Source organism: Triturus cristatus, chromosome 4_1 (genome assembly GCF_964204655.1).
Source record: "Triturus cristatus chromosome 4_1, aTriCri1.1, whole genome shotgun sequence".
Taxonomy (NCBI): domain Eukaryota; kingdom Metazoa; phylum Chordata; class Amphibia; order Caudata; family Salamandridae; genus Triturus; species Triturus cristatus.
The window spans coordinates 5942766-5964450 of NC_140585.1; the positions used below are offsets into that span (position 1 = coordinate 5942766).

Here is a 21685-nt window from a genome sequence, read left to right on the forward strand (position 1 = left end):
TTAAACAGGCGGGCTTTCTTTATAAGTTTGCGGACCCAAAATACTTTAAAAAAGTAAGACTGAAGGTCTTAAGAGATTTAGCAACGATGTGGTATCGAGTTAGGAGGGCCATAAAAATTCCATATTTCAGTGCTGGAGCACCAATATGGGAAACCCCGGGCGCCCCAAATTGGTCGAAAGACGCATTGGCAAAGGCATTAAAATCGGAAGGCCCTCAGAAATGGGGCGAGCTATTTGTGGATGGAAGTCTACTTCCGTGGTCTATTTGCGAGCTAAATTGGGGCGAGAAGTTTTCCAAATTTAAATATCTTCAGATTCAGAGCTGGGCAGATGGGAAAGAACATCTGATTGGGCGTCATAATGATCTGGAAGAAAGACTGGCATCAGCTGTTAATATGAAGAGGTGGCGTTGTGGCATTGGGAGATTATTGAGATGGAAGATGGCCTCTTTCAACTGCCAGAGACCCTGTGGGGAGAGTGCTTGCCGAGGATCGCGGCAGAAGAACAATGGCAAGTAACTATGTTGACTCTATATAAGGTGGTTAAGTCTGCTAATTTAAGAAGGAATCAATTATTCACTCTCCACAGGGCCTACTGGACTCCAAAGAGGCTGGCAAAATTTAAAGATGGTGGAATTGTAAGATGTCCTAAATGCAACAGCCTCAATGAGGACGATATCCACATGTTTGTTACTTGCCCGGCTATCAAGGCCTTCTGGGATGCTGTAAGTAATCGTCTGTCAGTGGTGCTAAAGCGGAGTATTAAGGTAAGCCCTGAAGCGATTATTACAGGAAGACTGGACTTACAAGGTAAGGGCCTGGATGATGGTACTAAGTTGGTTTTTTATGCTATTTTGCTGGCCCGAAGGGAAATTTGTAAACTCTGGGTTTCTCCGGATCCTCCGACGGATCTGTCTTGGATTAGAACTATGAGAGCTATAGGTAAACTGGATATGGCAGGTCATTATAAAAAGAAGCATGGATTTTGGACTCTATTTTTGAAGCACTATGGGTGATGGCTAGGGATATAAAGTATTTAAAAAGAGGGATGTTTTTTTTGTTAGGATGTAAAATTAAGGTCCTATGATTAAGCTGCTTTGAATCTCTTGGAGAAAAATTTGCGTTGGAAGGATTGGCTTGGGCGTCAGCATTTTTATTCCTTTGCCTTCTAGTAAGCAATAAACTTTCTTCATAAATGAGATGAACACACCCTAGGGTGCTACAAAGAATGAAAGGGTGAAGAAGCGGCAGATGAGAATCAAAAAAAAAAAAAAAAAAAGACATCCTGTACCCTCACCCGCTGTCACATGCAAATGACATCAGAAGAAGACATCCTGTACCCTCACCTGCAGTCACATGCAAAGGACACCAGGAGACATCCTGTACCCTCAACTGCTGCCACAAGTGGAGGGCATTCGAAGGGCACATCATGTACCCTCACCTGCTGCCACACGTGGAGGGCATTCGAAGGGCACATCATGTACCCTCACCTGCTGCCACAAGTGAAGGGCATTTGAAGGGCACATCCTGTACCCTTACCCGCTGTCAACTGAGAAGAGTAAGGAGGGTCAGTAGGAAACCTAAATACAGGAGGTGTAATCGGTTTATCGCACTTAGACTGAGTTACTGGTGCATAAGTGTCCTCTGATAGATATATAGAATAAAGAGAAACAGACGGTAGTGTCCGACAAAATGCCCTCTACCCAAGGGGCTGCAAGATCCCAAGTCAAATGGGCTGAGCTATGTTGGAGTCGCGTCTGTTTTATGTCTATTCAATGTGACTCATACAGTTTTGTGTTAAATCTCAGGGGGTTGTCTGGATTTCACTTGTACTTTCCCTTACTATTAATTTACGCCCCCTAATTACATCCCGGCACCGCAGCGGAATTACCGCCACAGGGAAGGGGTTAATAATAACTATCCGTTCTCAGTCATCTGGTGGTGAAGCCTCACAACACAAGACAGAGAACACAAAACACAAATAAGAACTTCTCTGCCCCCCATGATCCCTCTTCCCTGAAAATCCTTCCCTTAACACAGGACCAAGACTTAAGACCCCAAAAGTTTTTTGCCGCTTCCCGTTGTCCCCAAATGTGACTCTCAAACAGGCTGCATAGTTGAGAGGATGCACAATGCAGCCACATTTTTCCCTTTATCTTGGTTCCATGGACAGAAGAACGGCCGCAGGACAGGGGGGAAGGAACACCCAGAGAAGGTGAAGAGCAGAGATCTATCCTGCACATTGTACATCAAGAGCTCGCCAGCCTCACAGTCCACAAAGATGCCTACTGCATTGAGATGCTTGCATGGCGTCAGTGTGGTCCAGAGGGGAGTGGTGGAAGCCAAGTATGCACCATCCAAAAGAGACACTATCCAGTATCCCTTGTCCAGTGATGCTGTTTCCTCACTCTTCCGTCTCACAGAGTCATCGCACACCCCCAGACTCCATCGTGTCTTGTTACCAACTCTGACTTCCCAGTAATGTCTGCCTGAGTTCAGTCTCTGTCTCCCCAGTACAAAGGGGAAAAACTCAAATGTCTGTGGATTATAGGGTAGATCCTGAGCGGTGCCTCCATAGCCGACGCTTCTTCCATCCTCCGACAGGATGAGGTGGGGATTGGCAGTGTCAGGATCCAGAGTCACCGGACCTAAAACAGAGAAGTATGGCTGAGAAGTCATCCAATCACAGCACCACCAACAGCACCTCACCCAATCATTGCGGTCTGCAGCCAGCCAATCATAGCAGCTGGAAAACATTAAACAAATTGTAAAGCAGTAACACCCAGCTAATAAAAGTGACATTAACTCCTCGCCCAGTCTCTGAGCGTGCTAGTCACATTTCACATGTGATTTAATTTAGAGGGATGAACGTCCTTGGATGGCAAATAAAGCAGTCCCATCCTTTTCCTCTTAGATCTTTTTCAAACTTTTAGCACCTTTCAATTCCATAAAACCCGATGGGTATCAATGAGTTCAACAAATGATAAATAACATAACAGAATGAAGCGTATGGCATCTACATCTACAGGTCAAAGGTTGTATGTTTCTGAGGACATATGAGATGGATGGATGGATGGATGAATTTGCTTAGGGCGATACATAATGTAAGTTGTGTGGACATATGATGGTTGGTGTGTTGCCATATGATATTTGTTAGACCGGTCAGTCTTCCCTTCCTTTTTTTTGCTGAAGAGCCTTTGTTCAGCTTTGAAGTCTTCCAAGTTCCTCCTGAGACAGCAGCGCCTACCTGGCCTTTGGAAGGTGAGTTTATCATTCACCCACTTTGTGTTGTATTTTTAGGCAATCTGTTAGTTACAGATTCCTTGTTTGAAGCCGTCATGTGCATCACCAAACTCTCTAGTGCTTTCCTCGCCATGCGGTTCTTGCGAAGACTACAGGTAGAGCAGCAGTTCTGGTTTGTATACCCTCCTCGCTGGCTTCTTTGCAATTAGCTACTGAGAGTTATTACTTTCTCACAAAACAGCAAGACCTTATATCTTTGCCTATGGTTGTTTGATTTTTATTGTCTTTTGTCGATCCTTGTATGTTATATTTTAGATTTCAGTTGTGTTAGACCTGACATAATTGGTCCGGTACTCCCCCAAACATTTTGCCTTCACCCCTCTTATTTTTCTGACTTTGTTTTCGTAGGCCTCAGCACTCCGTGCACTTTGCCACTGCTAACAAGTGCTAAAGTGATTGTGCTCACTCCCTAAAACATAGTAATATTGGCTTACACCTCATTGGCATATTGAATTTAATTATACGACCCTAGTAAAGTGGTATACAATAATCCAGGGCTGGTAATTTAAATGCTTTAAGTGGGCCTGCAGCACTTATTGTGCCACCTACTTAAGTAGCCCCTTGAAAAACTTCCCGGGGCTGACATTGCAGCCTGATGTCAGTGTTGAACTTTCAAAATCAGTTAGGAATGGATCACTTGACCTGAGTAACCAGGGTCTGTAACATTCGTTGAGATAGTCAATAAAACACCCTCATTCACGTACTCAAATCGTGAGGCGGTATATCTTGGTTCTCCGCCCTATGTTAAAAACGTGACAGCATCATCATAGGGTTTAGTTTTTGATGTATGCTTCCTCCATACGGAGGAGAACCACTGGTTATTGCAGTAGTGATCAACGAAAAAGTAATAAGTGGTGAATGTGTTATGGTGAGGTGAAGTTAAGTGTAATGTTAAAAAATCATGTTAACCTAGGTTAAAAATTATTTAATGGTCTAGGTTCAAGATTGTCTTAAAAACCAATTTTGTGCGTGTGTAGACTTATTATCAGTCTTACGCACTATAAAGTCCAAGGTAAGGTCGACATGTTTCAGCCCTTCGTTTGCCCGGGTGGGTCGGGGGGCTTTCTTCAGGACCTGTGTAGAATGTGAATTCTGTTTATTGTTACAGTTTTACTGAAATTGGGGTATACTTTTCCCGTTTCTAATGGTCAATTTGTACCTGTAGAAAGAAAGTGGGGGGAAGAAAACATATAGGGATGTCATGCTTCCAATCTTTAAAAGCTTGAAAAGCATAAAAAACATAAAAAATACACATGCTGTCTCTTAATGTTAAGTTAACATTGTGTACATGGGCCTAAATTGTGTCTCAATGAAGAAATTGTGAGAAACTAAGTAACTATGAAAAGGCAATTCTTTACATTCAGTAGTACTCAGAAATGGCTAGTCTTTCAGAGGGTACGAGTAGCACATTTTCAAGTTGACTATAAAATGGTACATCTTTAAGTTTGGCAAATTTTCAATTCTCTAAAAGGTGCATCCTGTCCGGCGTATTGCAACTCGTATGTCAGTCTTAGATTCTTTTTTAGTGGTTGGATGTCAGCGCTCTTAGTATGAGTACTGTAATCTTCTATGTTCAGGTAACACTAATTGATTAGTGGGTGCGAGTCTGTATAGATTTAGCTGTGCGTGATGTGGTGGAATTGGGAGTTTAGAGAGCTTTCGATCTTCAGTGGGAGTCCGTTTGTGGTAATGGACACTGCAGACATATACAGGGAACGCTGGGGTTATTGCCGTTCTACCAGTGGAGGCAAAGCCAGATGAGGTTTTGCTTATGTGCCCCAAGCTGGAGTTAGGCTTGGTTATGACGCGCTGTGGATATTAAAGCGAGCGCATAGTGGTGGGGTTGTGTGCCTCGTAAGGGTTGTGGACTACCTCATATATTAGTATGCAGTGTTAGTGCTGTTCTTCGAGAGGTGCCGGATGACTAAAAGCTTATATGCCTCAAGCCGTAAGCGCCTTCATTTTAATCACGCTGATTAGTTAAAGCCTGCGGTTGGTGGATGGGATTAGGGGCCTCCTCTGGGTGCTGGAAAGCCTTAATCGCTCGCCCGTGCGCCTGCGACGCCGGGCTGCGCAGCTGTGATTGAACCCGCGGTAGAGGCGGGTGACGCGGTTTTCTGAAATTACGCTGCGTGTGGTGTTAAAATAACGGGCGCACCTGAAAGTCCTCCAGTGCGGACTTCCTCAGATTGCCAGTGAGCACTACTGTCTGCTAAGGGAAGAGGTTGAAAAAATACAATTAGGTCCAGGGTGTGGACAATTGTTGTACGGTCTAGTGTCTCGTTCCCTCTGTGTCACGTGACACCCCGTCCAATCGGGACGGGCGGCTCCGTGACGCGGAGGGCGGTGGAGACACGGGACGGAGAGCGTTGGCGGCGAGCGGACCTCGCCGCTCCTCGTGGGCCATAATATCGGACTTACATGTTGTAATTCTGTGGAATAAAACTACACGCTGTTATCACCACCTACCAGCGTCCTCCCTGTTATTCGTGGCACAACAAATGGTGACGAGGGTTCCGGAAGCGGGGCCCACGAGTGTCTCTCCATGCCCTCCTGTTCTTGCTGATTGAAGCGGAGTCCTCCCACGTGGGCGTCTGCTGCTGAAGTCCGTCCCTGCTGCATCTAGTGACTGCCCTGCTGCCTGTCTCGCCTGCCTCCTTGCCTCGTGCTTCTGCCTGTTGCTGCTGTCTCCGGCCCTGAGTGCCAGGTACTTTCTGTTGCTGTGGGGTCTCGCCTGGCGGTGTCTGCGCCTTGCTTGATCCTCACTCCTCGTGCTTACGTACTGTCAAGGCTTTGGGTCCTGCTGCTGCGTGGGTGAGCCTGCCGTCCGCGCCACGTGTGCCGGGCGCGCTCAAAATGGCGCACGGAGGCAACATTTGTGTCCCGCCTCTCTTCTTGGAGGTTCCCGGCAAGCCATGCATGAAGTGGAAAAGCTGGTTGAGGGCTTTCGAGAACTATATTGTTTCCATTGATGGCACGGGGTACTCGGCAGAGCGGAAGAAGGCGCTGCTGTTCGGACTGCTGGGGAAGGCTGGGCAAGAGGTCTTCGACAGTTTGCCTGTGTTCGTGAATCCGCCTGGTGTTACCACTCAGCTCAACGCGTTCCAGGAGGCGGTGAGGAGGTTGGAGCTGCAGTATGCTGAAGAGACCAACATCATGGTGGGGCGCCACAAGTTCGCGCTTAGGAAGCAGGAAGAGGGGGAGCCTATTGAGGAATACATTGCCTGCTTGCGCGTTCTGGCCCAAGACTGTGAATTTGCGGGCATGACAAACACTTACATCAGAGACCAGGTGGTGTTCTACTGCCACTCCAAGAAAGTGCAGGAACGATTGCTGACATGCCGCGATCCTACGCTTCAGGAGGTGGTGGCCATTGCGAAGGCCATCGAGAGATCCCTGGTGTCCGCTGAGGAACTTGCCTAGACTAGCCACGCTGCCAATGTGTTTTATGTGCAGGACAGGAGCAAATCCGCCCAGAAGCCTCCTGACAGAGGGGCGAATGATAAAGGGGCGGGTAGGAAGCCGCTCGCTTGCTTCAGGTGCGGAGCGCTGGATCACCTGGCGGACAGTAAGGCTTGCCCTGCGCTTGGCAGGAAATGTACTAAGTGCAAGAGGGTGGGCCACTTTGCTGCTGTATGCAAGACCAGGAAGCCTGCTAGCAGTGTGAAAGTGAGTTCTGTGAGCGAAGGTGATCTCGAGGCGCTTGGGGATATAGTGCTCTCGATTGATGCTGAGGATGGGCGAGTGAAGGGGCCCATAGGCTCCGTAATGATCGGCTCTGTTGAGCTTCCGTTCACTGCTGATTCAGGTTCCCCTATTACCCTGATTTCCGACACTACGTTTGATGCGATGTGGCACGATGTGCAATTGCGGGTGACGGATGTAAACCCGAAAGCGTTTGGGGAGCAGGATATAGTGATGAAAGGGTACTTTCCCGATACCCTCACTTTCAAGGGGAGGGCCATCAATACTAAGATTTACGTGGCCGAGAAAGGGAGAAGCCTTGTGGGATGGAAGGATCTGGCAAAGTTGGGAGTGATGCTAATCCCGGGGGCAGCGGACCCCATTGTCCTCAGAGCTGACTGGGTCAATTCTATTCAGGCGGACGATGAACCGGGTGGGTTGTCCGGAGTTCTTGCAAAATTCAGCTCGGTCTTCGCAAATGAAGTAGGATGTGTGAAGGGCTTCGTGCACGACATTCAGCTGAAGGAGGGGGCGATGCCAATCAAGCACAAGGTCAGGACTGTGCCCCTGTCTGTCAGGGCGGAACTCAAGTCTGTGCTGGACAAGTTGGAGAATGAAGGGGTGATTGAAGGTGCCGGTGCTTCGGAATGGGTGTCCGCGATTGTCGTATCGAAGAAGAAAAGATCTGGAGACATCCGGCTATGCGTGGACCTACGTTCCCTCAATAACAACATCCTGGTCAATTGTCACCCGCTGCCCAACATTCAGGACATTTTGGCGTCGACGTCCGGGTCCCGATTCTTTACCCTGATTGATCTGAAGTCCGCGTACCACCAGGTCTGCCTCACCGAAGGCTCTAAGAAGCTGACCACGTTTGTCACTCCGTTTGGGGCGTACAGGTATGTCCGGCTGCCTTTCGGACTTGCCTCTGCTTCGGGGGTGTTTCAAAAGTTGATGGATCTGTTGTTCTGTGACATGGAGGGGGTTGAAGCGTTCCAGGACGATATCTTGATTCACACTAAGGACGAAGCGGAGCACCTGGTGGTGTTGGGCAAGGTGTTGGAGGTTCTGCGTGAGAAGGGGATGACAGTCTCCAAGGACACGTGCAAATTTATGGAATCCAAGATCGAATACTTGGGGCATGTCTTGACCCCGGATGGGATTGCTCCTAAAGAGGACCTGGTGAAGGCGATCAGAGAAGCTCCGTGCCCTGGCGACAAGGACGCACTGCGGTCTTTCCTGGGGCTCAGTGAGTACTATTCGAAGTTCCTGCAGGGGTACGCGACCACGGTGGAGCCACTGAGGGCCTTGCTGAGGAAGAATGTCAAGTACGCGTGGGCAACGGAGCAGGACGCGGCGTTCGAGGCCGTCAAGAGGGGTATCGCAGAGGCTCCGGTGCTGCAGCCTTACAACAAGGACTTGCGGAATGTGGTCACGGTCGATGCAAGTGCAAAGGGCATTGGGGCGGTTTTCTGCCAGTTCCACGGGCAGAAGGAGAATACCATCGCCTTCATATCCCGCTCGTTGAGCGATGCCGAGAAGCACTACAGCACCATTGAGCGCGAGACGCTCACCTGCGTTTGGGCGGTGGAGAAACTGAAGAACTACTTGTGGGGCAAGGTGTTCGAAATCGTCACGGATCACAAACCCCTGATCTACATGATGGCCGGCGAGGGCCGTGGTAATGGGAAGGCCAGTTCGCGGCTGCTGCGCCTACTGTCCAAGCTGCAGGAATACCACTTCACGATCAGGCACATCAAGGGTGGCCTCAACTGCAGGGCGGATTGCCTGTCACGCCTACCCGTGACAGGGGACGATGGTGGGTCCCTGGACGATACGGAGTGTGTGGTGGCCCTGGTGGATGCCACGACGATGTGCGAAGGTTCCATATCTGAAGAAGAGTGGCTCGCTTCTCAGGAGAAGGACGTGGTTCTCCGCACAGTGATGGGCCACATTACATCCTATTGGCCTCCCGTGCGGAATCTACACGGTTCCCTCCGGAGCTTCCAGCAGGTGAGTGCGGAACTCACCCTCGAGAATGGCTTCTTGAAACGGCATGAGCTGTTCGTCCCTCCGGAAGGTCTCAGGGGCAAACTGATAAGGATTGCCCACAAAGGTCACCCTGGCGGCACAGCGACCAAGAATCTATTGAAAATGTACTACTGGTGGCCGGGGATGTCCAGCGACGTCTGCGACTTCATAGACAGGTGCGAGCAGTGTCTGAAGGCGGACAAGCATTGGAAGACCAGCAGAGGGGAGCTGCAGAGGGTGGAGATTCCGGCTGGCCCATGGAGCAAGGTCGCCATCGACTTCGCGGGCCCGTTTTCACTGCTGCCGGAGGACTGCAGATTTCTCATCGTGATCACCGACTATTACTCCAAGTGGATACAGTACAAGTTCGTCCGAGAGGTTACCACGGACCGGGTGATTCAAGTGCTACGAAAAATCTTCGCTCAAGAAGGGCAACCGGAGGTCATGGTATCTGATAACGGCACCCAGCTGGTATCCAAGAAGATGATGGATTTTCTCGCCCACTCGGGGATCAAGCAGGAGAAGACCCCATTGTACAGCCCGAAGAGCAATGGGCAGGTGGAGAGAATGAACAGGTTCCTCAAAGAGGGAATCCAGCTAGCCCTTGCGTCCAATTTGGATGTAAAGATGTTTCTCGCGGACAAGGTGCACACTTACCACAACACTCCAAATGCCGTTACAGGCCACATGCCTTTCTATTTGATGAGGGGGAGACGGTGCACCAGTGAGCTTACCCCCAAATACAACGAGTGGTATGATGTACGAGAAGACACGGAGGGTGTACACGAGAAGACGCTGAGAGTCAGAGAGCCAATCATGGCTAAGCAAGAGTGTGCAAAAAAGTACGCTGATACCGTGAATAGAGCCAAAGCAAAGGAGGTGGAACAGGGAGATTGGGTCCTAGTAAAGAAGCCGCATAAGGTGATGAAGGGGGAGTCAGTCTTTCAAACTCTTGTACGTGTGCGGGAGGTCAGGAAAGGGGCAGTGTGTTTGGAAAGTGGAGGATGGAGAAGCAAAGATGACATCGTCAAGCTCAAAGCAGGCCAGGAAAACATCATTATGAATGGAGGCCGTGCGAGTGGGTCCAGGAATGACGATAGTGTACCTGAGTGGCAAGAGTACGAGGTTGTGAGCAGGAGTGAACGGGCGGATAATGGTTGGTTGCACACCCCGCCTGTTGACAGAGCTAGCAGAGGAGAATCAGCATGTCATGAGGAGGTGCGAGTTGAGACAAGTGGTGCCGGTGGGCGTGGTGGAACGAAGTCCGTGCGAGAGTGCGAAGGCAACCAGGGTGTCCAGGAGGGTACCAGATATAGTAGCACGCCATGCGCCGAGGGGCAACCTCGGTTTGTGACTCCTAGGAGGCCTACCAGATCTGTTAGGGCGCCCAAGCGCTTTGAAGACTTTGTTATGACATGATTAATGTTTGGCTGTTTATATTGTTGAAGGGGAGATGTTGTACGGTCTAGTGTCTCGTTCCCTCTGTGTCACGTGACGCCCCGTCCAATCGGGACGGGCGGCTCCGTGACGCGGAGGGCGGTGGAGACACGGGACGGAGAGCGTTGGCGGCGAGCGGACCTCGCCGCTCCTCGTGGGCCATAATATCGGACTTACATGTTGTAATTCTGTGGAATAAAACTACACGCTGTTATCACCACCTACCAGCGTCCTCCCTGTTATTCGTGGCACAACAACAATACGTTACGGTTTTGATGTCTTCCTCGAGGCTCCTCGTGTAGTACCTTCGGCAGGGTGCAGCGCGACTTGTGCTGGCTCTTCCCTTGGCAACCTGGATATGATTGGCCGAGGGAACCAGGGTGAATTTGTATCAGAGGATAGAAAAGGGAGAAAGACTAGAAAGTAATCGTCATGGTTACTAGGGTCAGGGTTTGTACTTATTATGAAGAGGTTATTATTAATTTTTGAAGACCATTTTTACTGAATTTTTTTGGGATGTTTTTTTACTCATGTGGCTATTTCTACTTTGTGATTCATGTTACGGGTTTAGCTCCCCAAACTCAGCCATGGAATATTATCATTGAGGCCTTGTGTGTTTCTTTTGAGGCGGTGGACCCATCTCAGTTCCTTTTCAAAGACTATCTTTTCTGCATTATGACTCTTGTTTTGTAGAGTTTCCAGGATTATCCACTTGAGGTCATTGATTGAGTGTTGAGTGATGGTTACTCATCTTTGTGGTGCTCTTTTTGCACTTTAAATTACTCCTGTGCTCACAGATTCTCGGTTTTATTTTGCGGCATGTCATCCCTATGTAGCGTAGGGTGCATGGACATGTAATCATATAAATTACATGTGTGGAGTTGCAGTTAGTGTGGTGTTTCATAGTCCAGTTTAAATTGGGTAGCAGTTGGATCATTTTTATAACATTGGTTAGATTGCATACAGAGCATGAGCCGCACGGAAAGTGTCCCACAATTGGGGGTAGATCCCAGAGTCTCGGGATGGGTTTATTTCTCATTGGTTGTGGCGGTCTTGTGTGGACTAGGATGTCTTTTAGGTTGCTAGTCCTTTTATTGGCAAATCTTGGCTTTGGCCAGTTCAGTGATCCGGGTGTTAAGATCCTCCAGTTTTTGTTGACAATCTTTTTGACTTCTGTGGAAATGTGGATTTTCCTGATCAGTTATGTCCCCTATCTTGGACCCCAACGGTTCTATGTGCATGTCACAAGTACATGTATGTTCCCTCCAGTTCCAGTTTCCAAGACGCAAACATATGTGCGTCCACCGTCAATATGTTCTCTGTCAGATCCGCCATCAATGGGCTGGATATTCGATTCCTAAGTATGAAAGGCCACCGACTTTATATGGCTAAGTTACTCCATTTTTACAGTTCAGGCAAGTAGGCCCGATTCTGTCCTCAAAGCCTCTCCCTGCTCTCTGTCTCTGACAGCTTCAGCTTGAGCTCGCATCTGTATCCATGAACTTTGTCCTACTCCCTGTGCAGCTAACAGTGCCTGCCTCGGCCAGTTTCGCCTGCCTGCCAAGAAGCTGTATTTCACCTTCAGATTATCTACTTTGCTCTTCAGCCGATGCATTCCTGTCTAGTGATTTAGGTAAACATCTCCTTTAGCTCACAAGCAAAGGACTCAGCCTTTCCGTCCTCCTGCAAGTAATTCATAGCCCTGTTGCCATGGAAAGTTTTCTGCCCCTCGCATCTCATATAGGCATTCAGACGCTTGTACACGCGCACACAGTCAGTATAGAATAGATTCTGTCCGAGAGTCCTTCCTTGTGGATAACATAGTTCTCTAAACATAGGATGTTAGATATGATTTGGGATTAGGTTGACTTGACCCCCCAGACTTCTCGTCTCCACATGTAGAGCTAAATGTCAAGTCCCCTTCACCCCCTAGTTGCACGTCAATCACACGTCATACTGCTGCGCGCGCATCTATGTCAAGTATTATCTTATAGATCCACCTATGTATGATAATCAGAGCCAATCATGTTTCTTTTTTGCTCCTTATTACGCCTAGTTTCAATTACGTATTACTATGTCATTTTCCTTATCAATTGTTACGCCTTTTGCATTCGTTTCATTGTAATGTATGACCTATAAAAGTTACTTCTTGTCAATAAAGTACTGTACTTCACTTCCTGAACCCTCGTGGTGACGGAACCTGAAGGCCGCCACTCGAGTCGGCCATTTTGGAATAAAGCCCATTCAGAAAATCTCTCATACCACGGATTCTGCCTCTTGTTATTCTGAGCTATTTTACTTTATTTTAGATTCCGTATGAAATTCAGTCAAGGTAAAAAGAATATTTACCACATAATGGCGCCCGAACAGGGACACTTTCTCATCTCACGCGCCGGCGGTGCGTTGCAGGCCCGGTCTCCTGCCACAGCTGGACGGACCATAAACGCGTACCAGCAGGATTTCCTGTAGCTCCCTCCGGTCAAGCGGGGGCGACTGAGGCTGCGATCAACCCAGACGAGGCGGTGAGAAGTGCGAAGTATCCCGACCAGAGCCTAGCTGAGAGAGCAAGATCCGAGGTATACAGAGGCCCACCAGGTTTTCGAAATCCCGATGTCCAGAGGGTCCGCTGTCCGCAGTCATCGAGTCCCGTTCATTCTCTGAGGCCTTCCGTTTCAAGGAGCTACTCGGTGAGTACCATCGCCGGGGAGGCGTGTTGACGCGCACATAGGTTGTGCCGGTCAAGACGGATTTGGGTACACAAATCCGGTCTGCACTGTTTAGCAGTGTATATGTACTGTTTAGCAGTATATCAAGTATTCCGAAGTATTCAGTTATTGTCAAGAATTCAGCTTGGTGATTAGTTATGCAGACTGTCATCATTGTCGGTCATTTTTAAAAAATGTTTAATGTTTAATGTTTAAAGTGTTCAAATGTCTTGCATATTGTGGTATGAATGATTGTTCATTGTTCACTGTTCATTATTGTGTTTTTTTCGTATTAAGTGAGTTCAAGAGTAAGTATCAGATCAGTTGTCAAGATGCCGCTCTTCTCGAAGTTAAGACAGATTACTACCAGAAAAGGGGTGCTTGAAGAAGCAGTTCCTATTCCTCCTAGGGACACTCCAGGGCATTTTATGTATCACAAGCATGGCTTAGACGCCATATTATTTCTTGATTTATGGGTAGATTATACCAAGGGATTACCGGAAAGTCAAAGGTGGCCCGCAGCGGGAACCTGGGATGCAGAGTGCATCATGAAAGTGGAGGAAGAGTTATGGAAAAGAAAAGTCAGACAGTCACAGAAAGACGCTGTTGAGTTATGGCGTAAAGAATCTCATAGACGTACAGAAAAAGCACGTAGACAAGAAGAGAGGAGTAAAGAAAGTTCAAAGGAAGTTCAAGAAAATCTATTAATTGAGGAAGGTATCCGAGTGAAATCAGAACAAATAGATAGACAAAGAAATGCTCTTATGAAAGGTATGTATCCCCTCCTAGCCGAAGGACTACCTAAGGCTGTTCCAGAGATGCCAAAAGACTTGCCACCCCCGTTATTTCCAATTAAGGTACATCCAAAAGGGCATCCAAGAACCGCAGAAGATGTTTTTCTTTCCTCATATCTAGATGACGCAGCTCCCGAGTATGCTAACCCCGCACCACATAGATCGTCTGGCGGAGGGGTTCAACGTCAGGATCAGGTATCTGTCCCCGTGCAACAGCAAGTCCCGACACAAGCTCCGGCAAGCACATCTGTTTCCGCATCTGTCCCCACAATCGATTCTACAGTGGTATCGACACCTATAGTTGCTGTGTCACGTTCGACGAATCCATTCACACCCGACACCCCAGATGGGGCCACGGGAGGTGCTAGCAATACCTTTACACCACCTAGAATAAATAAACTTGTTTTTCAAGAATCAGCGCATTCACGTACACCCAAATTCGTAAGTGAACGTACGCTTAAGGAACTCCTTATAGATTGTAGATATGATCCGGTGGTCGGTAAAGAGGACGAAATGGTCCTGGCATCATTACGTATCAGACGAGCCGCAGAGTATTTAGCGAGGTTACCAGGAATGATTACGCATCTAGATAAAATATATCATTTCGTCCAAACAGGGCGAGACCCAGAATGTATTAACAGAGCTATGGAATTCCAGAAAGTAGAGATACAGGGGGAACTGTTACGTTTCCTCATAAACTGTGTGATCAGAAATCAAGACCGTCCGGGGGTAGACCCGAATGCAATGCTTATGCTTACAAGATGGAGCCAGAATATATCAGAAGGGAGACACGATAAGAAAAACTGTATAATAGCCATGTGCCGAAAAATCCGTAGAGAAATAGAACGTATTCATGAGGAAAGATTGGAAACAGACGAGTTCGAGCAAGATGAAGTGTCCGAATCCGGGAATTCCGCAAGACAGTCAGAGACCATAGCCTACGTAGGCAGAGGAAGATCCTGTGATAATACTAGATGCTTTTCTGATCCCATACACTCTGTATGTCCAAATAATAGCAGAACGTATCCGACGCCTGTAATAAATCTGAAGTCTCCTGAACATTTGTTTCAAGCCGCAGATAAAATACTACGAGAACGAAGGGGTTACCACCTCCTCGATTCCATGGATGAGCAAGAATTAGCCAGATCAGCCGTTCACTGGATTGACAGTCCTGAAAAATACGGTGATGAGACCGTAGCACACACGTTTTTTAACCTCAGTGCAGATGAACAACGTTTAGCTGGAATCTATATGATTCAGCAACTCCTTATATTATATAAGAGCCAACATGCTGACCCTGGTCCTTTACCTGATATATTAACGGAACTACTCACGAACAGATGGAGAGGTTCTAGTAACAAGTTAATTAAAGAAATATTAGTGTCACGTAAACAGTATGTCCTTTTTGTAAGTCCGGATTCTTTCCCGCTGCCCCGCAGAGAAAGAACGCCGTATTATATGGATAGACAAAATCCCTTACGAGAAGTGCACCCAATAAAAGGCGAAGACAATCAGTTTCACCGTGTATTTGTATACACACCCATATCAAAAATTGAATTGTTAGAAATGAAGAAAGTAGTACCAAGTCATGACAAAGACCCAGCGGGTTTCCACCGAGAAATTAAGGACATGTTACTGATGGGAGAGTATACCTATCCTGATATTATGACGATATTAAAGGTGCTCTTACCTGCTGGCATTTATGAAAAACTGAAAGAAAAAGAGTGGGAAGTGGGAGACCAAAAGATAGATTGGACAGCATTAGAAACGGAAGAAAAGGCCCGAACTGCAGGTTCAGGGCTCGGGGATAAAGTCAAAGCATTACCAGGTTTACTAGTACAAGTACTGCCACGTTTATTAACTACGAAAAAGGAAGATTGGGGTGCAATCACGGCTTGTAAACAAAAGCATGATGAAGACACAAGTGATTATTATGCCCGATTTGAAAAATGTTTTGGAATAAATAGTGGTATAAAAACAAGTAGTGAGTCGTATCCACATTTATTTGTGACAAAATTAGTAGAAAATGCATTACCTCCAGTAAAGAATAGAATATTGAAATTCGAGAGTACCTGGCAAAGTAACACTCCGTCACAAATGCTACAAATGTTACAGTATCATCACAATAGAATTAGAGATGAACAAGAACATGAACAAAGACGTATGAAAGATACAAAAATGAAAATGCTAGTGTCTCAGACAGTACCGGCTGAAGGACATAAAAAGGGTATGACACAGTCCGATTCAGCAGGACCGGTAAAAGGGACCTGCAATTATTGCAAAAAGCCAGGTCATTACGTACACGATTGTCCAGTTTTAAAGCATAATATCGCCATAGGTAAAACACAAGAAAGATCACGGCCACTCAGACAAGATCAAAATGAACAAGGAGCTATGCCGCATTCCCAGGCCATGCCAGCCGCACAACAGCCAATACAGTTTGTGCCAGCTGCACCACCGTTGCCTGCTACTGCCACACAAACCACAACACGACAAATGTATCAGACTGCACAGTATGAATATCCTGAGTATCAGCGTTACGCATGAACCAGCCTAGAGAGGGAAGTTGACTTACCCCTTATCGAGGTTCCTGTAGATCAAGAAGGACCTTATGTACATAGTGAATTATTAGGTCAAGATAGAAAATTCTTACTCGATACAGGGGCAAGTCGAACAACTATAAAACGTAGTGAAGTTCCAGGGGCACCCCTCTCAGGCTCTCAAAATGTTTCCCTTGGTTTTTCAGGAAAACCTATTGTTAATGAAGTATCACAGCCTCTTCCACTTACGATAGGACCTTTGACACGAACTACAGATTTATTGCTTACTAAATCATGCCCAGAAAATCTGTTAGGAATTAAAACTCTGAAAGCCCTAGGAGCCATAATATGTTGTTCTCCGGAAGGAGTAAGGTTGTTTTTACGTGATTTTAAAGGTCACTATGTGTCTAGAGACATGGATCCCCGACTGCAGACTTTACCAGTGCATCTATGGGCACAAGGCCCTACTGATGTTGGTTGCATGAACATTACACCATACCGAGTTACACTCAAGGCAGGAGTGGTATTACCACGAATGCGACAATACAAGTTACCGCAAGATGCTGTAGTGGCTTTGCTGAAAATCATTGATGAGCTAATTGCCCAAGGAGTAGTTGTAGAAACAGACTCCAATGTATGTAATTCACCGATAATTCCGATTCTTAAACGAACTGATCCTACTGCTCCGCCAGTATACCGATTGGTTATTGATTTGCGTGAACTAAACAAGTGCATTGTGCCACAATTTCCTGTGGTCCCCGATATATCATCATTATTGACAGCAATTGATTCCGAAGCAACATTCTTTACTGTAATTGATCTCAAGAATGCCTTTTTCAGCGTCCCAATAGATCCGGAAAGCCAATATTTGTTCGGATTCAGTTTAAATGGGCGCAGCTTTAAATTCTCACGCGCTCCCCAAGGATTCACAGAAAGCCCCAGCATCTACAGCCAAGCACTGAAACGAGAACTTGACAGTATCCACATGCCAGTCAATACTGCACTGCTTCAATATGTCGATGATCTGCTGATCACCGCGAGAAGCGAACCCGAATGTGAAAAGGCTTCTCTGACAGTTTTACATTTTCTAGCCGACAAGGGGCACAAGGTGTCTCCTTCTAAGCTGCAATTCTGTGTCCAGCGAGTTATTTATCTTGGTCACTCGCTGTCCAAGGAGGGAAGGCAGCTTACACCAGATCGCATCCAGTTAATTGCTAACATGTCAATACCCCAGACACAAAAGGAGGTGCGGGCTTTCATAGGCCTCACTTCATATTGTAGGCAGTGGATCCCTCAGTACGCATTTCTAGCAAAACCACTCATTCAGTTAACCACACAGGAGGCAGCCACATCGACTATTCTCCCTTGGACTCAGGAACATACACAAGCTTTTGAAAGCTTAAAGAAAGCTTTATGTCAAGCACCTGTTTTAGCAACACCATGTTATAGCAAACATTTTACACTCTTTGTTACAGAACGCGAAGGTACTGCCTTGTCAGTACTCACTCAGGAACAAGCAGGATCACGCAAGCCATGTGCTTATTTTTCCAGTACATTAGATCCCGTAGCTCAGGCTTTGCCCGCGTGCCTGAAATCAGTGGCGGCAACAGCTTTAGCAATCAGACAAAGCGATGCCATAGTGTTAGGACATCCATTGACAGTACAAGTACCACATGCAGTAGAAGTTCTTGTGAACCGAACACAAACACAACACTTGACCATAGCAAGACTTACCGGTTATGAACTGACATTGTTTCAACCACACATAGAGATCCGACGGTGTAATACATTGAATCCTGCTACACTTTTACCTGTAATTGGAACAGACCCACTAGCTCATGACTGTGTTGAAATTATTGAAATAAAGACGAAACCTAGACAAGACTTGACAGACGTTCCATTGTTAGATCCAGACCTGACATTGTATGTAGACGGATCGTGCATGAGAACAAGTACAGGAGATTTAGTGGCCGCGTATGCAGTCACAACAGACACTGAAGTTATTGAGACAAACTGTATAGATACTTTGTCAGCCCAAGCAGCAGAACTTATTGCTCTAACACAAGCCTGTATTCAAGCCACAAATAAGAAAGTTAATGTATACACTGACTCACGTTATGCATTCGGAGTTGTACACGACTTCGGCGTGCTGTGGCGAGAGAGAGGTTATTTAACCTCCCATGGTGCCCACATTCAGCACGGACCCCTCATTCATGCCTTGTTAGACGCCATACATCTACCCACTGCTATATCAATTATGAAATGTAAAGCACACACGAAGGTTACTGATATCATTTCTCAAGGCAATGATTTAGCTGACAGAACAGCTAAACAGACTGCTCAGAATCGCACATTAGACATGACAAAGCCAATAGTTCAGACACCAACACAGTGTATGACAATTAAGGATCCCGCACTTGACGTAATTGACATACAGACACATGCTACTGCAGAAGAATTAAAGAAATGGACTGAACTAGGAGGGATCCAGACAGATCAGGGATGGATGACGAAGGAGAAATCTGTATGGTTTCTTCCTGACTCTATGGTCCAAGCCATTATAGCTACAATTCACAGCCCGGCGCATTTAGGAGAGAAAGCTATGCTAGATAGCATTCAACACATTTGGTTCAATAAACATTTACGAGCAGCAGCTAAACAAAAAGTCCGTACCTGTATGATATGTTGTCAGTTCAACCCAGGAAAAAGTGTTCCCGTAGAACAGGGTGGATTCCAGACTCCTGATCATCCTTTTGAAGTGCTCCAAATGGATTATATCCAGATGGAACGATGTCGAGGATTCAAATATGTTCTTGTAGTTGTCTGCGCTCTCTCCCGATGGACTGAGGCGTACCCAGTATCAGATTACACGGCCCCGACTACTGCCAAACAGTTAGTCCGAGAATTCTTCCCACGGTACGGTTTACCACGTGTTGTATATTCAGATAACGGCCAGCCTTTCTCATCCGAATTAATGAAACATGTCTCACTTTTGTTGGGATATCAGTGGAAATTCCACTGTGTCCGACACCCCGAGGCAGCAGGTCTCGTGGAACGACATAATCAAATTTTGAAAATCAGATTGTCTAAAATATGTAAGGAGAAAGGTGTTGACTGGATAGTAGCCTTACCAGTTGCACTATTTTACATAAGAATGGTAGCACACTCTCGAACAGGGCTATCCCCGTATGAGGTGATCTTCGGAAGACCACCAAATATGTGGGGGACGCCAATACCACGTAAAATAACTGATGTTAACTGTGATATGCTAACAGATTACTTGGCTTCCTTGATGTCTGCACTACAATCTTGTCGTTCACAGGTAGCTGCAGCCTTTCCTGACAACACTGAGGTGAAACCCCATGACGTTGTTCCGGGTGATCTGGTGTTTGTGAGGAATTTTGATCGCAAGACCCAGTTGGAGCCCAGGTGGAAAGCACCGAAGCTAGTCCTGCTGACCACAAGAACAGCCGTGAAAGTTGAGGGCCGCAAGGGCTGGATACATTCCAGCCACATCAAGAAATTTCATGGACTATCCTCGGATATAGACACTGTGCCCTGCACTCCCTCACAGACTGATTCAAAACTTCCCTTTGTTGAGCAAAGTGACTCTCAGAACTATAAATTAAAGCTTAGGCCCAAACAGTCGAGCAATTTGATTGTTTAAGTCCTCTCCAAGGTGAAGCGGTTGAATTGTCTCTGACATGTATCCCTTGGACCTGAGTAGAGAAAATACCCGGGAAATGCTGAAACGACAGGCGTATTGTAAATCACTGCGTAGCTACTGTATGAGGACATTATTAATTCTGTTTTTATTGAGTCTTTTAATAATTATTACGAGTGTGATTTTGCACATATATCATCCTATTTCTAGACATGTTTATAATGTTGCTGCTGAACATTCTTTTAGTGACTTACCGCCACATGAATTATCTTATAGACTTGCGCTGCGCAATAACACTTTCATTAGTATGTTACATCATTCCCATCAGACTAGTAATGCCACCAATTGTTGGGTGTGTGGCCGACTCCCTCCCTATCAGAATAACAAAGGAGTTCTGCCTTTCTTTCCACATCCGTTCACACATAACGGCTCCTGTGGAGCATGGTTTAGTTTACTAAATTCCATAGACCCAGACACAGCAGTTTATCAACAACATTGGATATGGGGAAATCTAAATCTAGTTTTATTCAAAGTCTGTCACCCTAATAAGGAGGGTCACCCCAGTAGAACAGGGACTGATCTAGAAAATGAAGTGTATAAATTAGGTAATTTTACACCTAATCTTATGATTCTGAATGTCAAATCCGAAGTTGAACTAATTCTGCCCACTATGTCAGTATTTCCAGTTAAGGGTGAATTATGTGTAAGAAAAGTTGGTTCCATACATATGGGCCATAGCCAATGCGTTACTACAGTAGAATATAGTGATCAAGGTAAATCATCATTTAGAGCTTCTCGCCATTCTTACTTTATATGTGGTCAGACGGCATATATGCGTCTGCCTCTAGATTGGGATGGTACCTGTTACCTAGCATTCCTTTTGCCACCTGTTTTCCTAGCTCCTCCTGATTATTATCGAGATGTTCATTTAGTACACAATAGAGAGCGAAGAGATCTCCCAGTTGTCGATTATACTGAGACGGCATGGGACAAGTATGTAGATTTCAATAAAGGTATCTTTCCCTATATAGGTACAATATCAAATAGTAAGCTGATACGTAGACTAACCAAGACTCTTGAAGCTGTAGTAAACGAGACTATAGCCGCCCTAGGCAATCTGACAGAGGAACAATCAGTGATGAGAATTGTTGTTCTCCAGAATCGTCTTGTCCTTGACGTCATCCTGGCCGATAGGGGCGGAGCTTGCAGGGTCATCGGATCCAGCTGCTGCATATTCATACCAGAAAATTCGCCATCTGTATATAAAGCTATAACACGCCTTCATAAGATTGTGAGCCAGATACACGAGAATCCAGGCACTTGGACGTGGTCCGGGTGGTTTTGGAGTGTGATATCAGCCTGGGGATGGAGAGTTCTATCCTTCCTAGGTATTGGCCTTCTTATGCTCTTCAGTTGTTGTTTATGCCTGCAATGTGGACCAGCGATTTGTGGTCTGTGTGCCACATCATGCATTCCATATCAAGGTTCTCGTTCAAAATGCCGGAAGAAAAAGGAAGAAGAAATGATG

The 21685-nt window shown here is 46.4% G+C and overlaps 1 protein-coding gene across 2 annotated transcripts in view; it reads right to left on the bottom strand.

The window, feature by feature from the left end:
• Window positions 1–1133: 1133 nt before the first annotated feature.
• The window catches only part of LOC146839266 (E3 ubiquitin-protein ligase TRIM11-like), a 342111-nt gene continuing 321559 nt past the window's right edge, over window positions 1134–21685 (bottom strand). For both annotated transcript variants that reach the window (XM_085651307.1, XM_085651306.1), the window contains one exon: window positions 1134–2647. In XM_085651307.1, the coding sequence (XP_085507433.1) occupies window positions 2100–2647 (548 nt within the window). In that variant the 3' untranslated portion in view covers window positions 1134–2099. The remainder of the gene's footprint in view (window positions 2648–21685) is intronic.